This window comes from Euphorbia lathyris, chromosome 4, assembly GCF_963576675.1.
Source record: "Euphorbia lathyris chromosome 4, ddEupLath1.1, whole genome shotgun sequence".
In the NCBI taxonomy this organism is placed as follows: Eukaryota; Viridiplantae; Streptophyta; class Magnoliopsida; order Malpighiales; family Euphorbiaceae; genus Euphorbia; species Euphorbia lathyris.
The window spans coordinates 86,463,511-86,467,990 of NC_088913.1; the positions used below are offsets into that span (position 1 = coordinate 86,463,511).

The 4,480-nt window shown below is 34.4% G+C and overlaps 1 protein-coding gene across 1 annotated transcript; it reads right to left on the reverse strand.

The window, feature by feature from the left end:
• Positions 1-324: 324 nt before the first annotated feature.
• LOC136226534 (uncharacterized) lies at positions 325-2,891 on the reverse strand. Its single transcript, XM_066015079.1, has 2 exons — positions 2,702-2,891; positions 325-2,258 (listed from the first exon to the last, which is right to left on the reverse strand). The coding sequence occupies exon 2, from the start codon at positions 2,138-2,140 to the stop codon at positions 476-478; it is 1,665 nt and encodes a 554-aa protein (XP_065871151.1). The 5' UTR covers positions 2,141-2,258; positions 2,702-2,891; the 3' UTR covers positions 325-475.
• Positions 2,892-4,480: the final 1,589 nt, after the last annotated feature.

A 4,480-nucleotide genomic window follows, 5' to 3' on the forward strand; every position in this document is an offset into this window, starting at 1 on the left:
ATAATATCTGAAATTGACCTAACTTACCAACACGCTCGTATTGATGTCAACAAGGTGAGACAGGGATTGCCCGTTATAACGAGAAATTCTCTATCTCATCCCGTGAAAAATTACATAAAAGTTCACCTATGTGTCACAGAATTCCGTCAACTGCAACTTAAAGTTTCAGAAAACATCACATTCATCATCTTTTGAATTTTCATATTGAGAAAAACTACACCATTCATCTTATACAGTATATTTTTCGAGATCTCCGAACCATCAGAAAATGATTTCTGAGAGTAAAATATGAACTCAATCTATCAGAGAAATAATCGCCACTCGAAAAGTAAAGTTGTTCAGACTACTATCGAAAAGGGAGGAAGCAGATGCTCAAATTTAATCATGTTACATACAAAATTTTACACTATAGTTCTCTTCACCGAATAATCACACGTAAAAAAGATAATGCTATGCTATCTACATCGTGTTGCGCCTAACCATCACGTCTTTCGATCACTGATGGAGAAGGCGGTGTCATGGTCTCATCCTTCCCGCCTGCTGTCAACCCTCCGTTCGCTGCTGTTGAATGTTGGATATCTGGATTGTGAAGTTCGCTTGAAACCCTCATAGGATTCGGAGGAGTAACTAAGACTTGTGTGGACGGGCTACGGATATTACTGAAAGGAGAGCTCGGGCCGGAAACAGATTCATGAGGTAGAGGCTGCAAGTGGTTGCTAATGTCTACATGTTTTTTGCAGAACTTATCATGCACAATGTCATATGAATTCGCGGTTCGGACTTCCTGAGCTAGAGAGCACCAGCAACAACATAGCCAGAGCATGCAATCCGAGACTGAGGGTTTTCCGAAACAGAAAGTATAAGTTGGTAAATGAAACCTTTTCCTCATTTGAATTCTCCAAAAACCGCCGTACAGCAAGCCGAATACACACAGAATAATGCCGGTAAGTCCTAAAGCTTCTCGCACAGTCTCGTCATCGATAGTGACAGCAGCCAAGTTGAAAATCCAAAAAGGCGCCATACAAAAGAGGATAAATGTCGCGATATGAACGTACATGTTACCGAAGCCAAGCCTCTCCATATTCCATCCGAAAACACAAAAACTGCAGAAAAGTGATAGGTATGCTAAAGAAATGTCATCCCAAAAATCAAGTACTCCTCCACTCCATTGCGGTCTAGCTTCAACTCTTCCTTCTTCATCTCGGGTTGCAAAAGAAAATCTCTTCTCGATTGTCCTTAATCTGGACAGCTCGGTCCTCGTGTTCTCATCAGCGGTAACATGCAGCTGAGCTTCTTCATCCATTTCAGAATCATAATCCCTTCCAAGGGGACTAATAATGGTGTATAGCCCAGCAACGGCCGGAGCAGCTATTGCACAAGATATACATATCCCGACTCCAATGGGGGGACGTTCAGATCTCTTGTACCCCAAATTTAGACCACACAGTGCATATTGAGCAAAACAATTCAGATGGAGCAAAAGAACAACAACCATCATGTGCATCCATTCATGTGGCTTGTAAGTCCCGTTCTTGCAGTATATCTTTCTCAGTCTCGAAATGTCTTCCGGTTTCCATCTACAAAGAAGTACAAGATGGTAGAAACGCTTCGGGTGTTGGTAGAGACACATAAGAGTAAACAACGCATTGAGTATTTGATTATTTATTTCAAACCACACATTCCTCTGCGACTTCCTAGGCAGTACAGCATTCAACATTCCAGTCATTACTAGGAACAAAATCGCACCCGAAATAGCAACACACAAGATCCAAACGAAAAGGGCCAAGTTCATTGGGTCCCTCAGCCATTCCTTGATCATTTTCATCACAGAACTCCAATCAATCTTCCGAGAAAAAACCCCATTGATACGTTCACGAAAACCATGGCTGCTCGAAGACACAGAACGTGATATATCGTCTCTGTCCTGAGCCAACCGTCTGAATTTGGCAGATGCAGAGCCGAAATTGAAAAACTGACGCCTATTGGGAAGAGCAGATAAGGTGTCCTGCAAGTTCTTCTGGGGATTTTCATTGCTCAAAAGCGTCCTTCTTGATGCAGTAGTATTGGAAGAGACCGATTTAGCACCATTCGATTCCACAATTTCCACATTTTTCCCGTTCTCATCATTGCTCGAATCCATTCTCTAACTCGAGCTTGAGCTTTTTTTGTCAATCAATATTGATGAATGAACATCAAAATTGAAAAATCCACAACTCCCCTATATGCAGTATCTCTTAGGCTTAATCTAACATTGAAACCTAAACAAACACAAATCAACAAAATTCATTAACCAAAAAGCTTGAGAAAAGCTTAATCCCAAATTAAAATAACCACTAATCAGTCTCAAGCAGGATTACTAAAACGGATTTTCATATCATAATCATGTTATGTAATATATATATCCAGCAAACATGATAATCGCGTTGTCTCTGTAAATCCTAGTCTCAAGTAGACAAGCAATTTAGAAACTAAAGAGCATAACAAAATGATGAAGAACAGTCTGAAATCCCTAAGCTACCAAAATTCAAGACCTAGAAACCGATCTTAAAGATACAATCGTTATCGTTAAAAACGAAATGAACTACCAAAGAAGTTTCATTACCCAATCCATCTAGACTTCAAATTAGGAATAAACTAATCAAATTGATTCGTTGAAAAGAGTGAATTGATGAAATTGCAGGGAAAATTCAGAGTAAAATACCTGTTGATGAGATGATAAACGAGGAATCGGAAATCGGAAGTGCACGAAATGGTCATATACCGCTTGATATGAGAGAAACATTAGAAAAACAGAAGAATCTTTGAAATTTAGGCGTTGTTTTTTCTTTGTTTCTGACAAAGTTAGAGGAGTTTCTTCTTCCTATGTTTCTGAAGAGAGGAAAGATCTTTGCTTTTTCTAATTAAAATTATTAATTAATTGGGATAAGACAGAAATTTCAAATAAATTCAAAAAAGAGAAACTTCAAAATTTAATCTTTAACATATTTTCAAAAAAATGTTACGGTTCATAAAAAAAAAAAAAAAAAGTTACGGAAAATTCTAACTTTATGTTACCAAAATATGTTTAAAATATTTAATAAATGATTAATATAGTTATAAAAAATATGTAACCAAAAAAAAATATAATTATAAAAAATATGTTAAAATGCTTCAACTAAATCTGTCGTATAAAACTAATTAAGATGGTCTAAAGTGATTAACGGTCTCAAATTTTTTAAATTTTTCATTATAACTAGATGTCATATAGTTACGCAAATTTACAGATTGATACATCTGGTATTTTTTTACAAACGCAATTATGTGATTGTAAAATTTTACATTTTTTTTATTTCGTCAAATTTGGCCGATAACGACTTTAAAATGAAAAATTTCAAGAATTAAAGTTGTTTAGTATAATATTTACTATGGAACCATATTTTTTATTTTTCAAAATCATCATTTTTTGACTTTTCTCTTTCTAAACATTAACCTTCTCTCATAAAAATCAATGCCTAAATAACCTCAAACCTAAAAGGTTGAAGAATTAAAGTTGATTTTAGTATCATTTAACGCTTGAAATTTTTTATTTCAAGGTCATTATCGGTCAAATTCTGACAAAATGAACCCAAATATAAAATTTTATAAATACAGGGTTGCGTTTGTAAAAAAAAAATATCACAAATATCCATCTGTAAATCAGTGAAATCACAATACATCTATATATAATTAAGCTTAAAAAAAATCTAACACCATATATAAATTCATCACAAATTTATTTATCAAAGTATCTGAGTTATTAATATATTATATTATTATAAATAATCAATTAAAAATATACCAATTCCTTATATTTATCGATCAATTTATTTAGGATATTCAACGTCATACTTAAATAATTATTAAATTAATTAGTTGAAATTTTCTAAGAAAATTAGAATTAAATTGGTACAGACTGTATGTAAAATTACATTTGTTACTTATTCCTTAATTAATTAGTACATAATCTCCATTAGTGTATGAAAGACATCCATTTGCACCTAATCAAGCGGCTTGTGATGCCTTTATTTGACCGTTTCACATGTTCTAGACGGTGTCGTACTAATACTTTTCTTCTCGTTTTTCAACTTTCATGGTCCCTAAACTATAGCACTATTAGCAGTATGGTCCTAAACTTTATTTCTTGAAGACTTTATATTGTTACAATATTAAAATTCAGATTAACAAATATAAAAAAAGGCTTAATACATCACCACCAGCTCCCCCTGAATCTGTCCAAAATAGTAGATTGACTCTCTGAATTTTGCAAGTGTTTCACCAGCTCCCTAAACTTGTTTATTTCGTATCACCAGCTCCCTAAACTTGTCCATAAAAGTAGATTACATCTCTCAACTTTGCAAGTGTCTCACAAACTACAAAAACTTGTTTATTCTGTAACAACTAAATACAAAAACTATAATACTAACTCTCGTGCATCACCCATTTAATCTCTCAAACATGTAAT

Bases quoted from the DNA above. Each gene is read 5' to 3' on its own strand.
- LOC136226534 (XM_066015079.1), bottom strand. From the start codon at position 2,140: ATGGATTCGAGCAATGATGAGAACGGGAAAAATGTGGAAATTGTGGAA.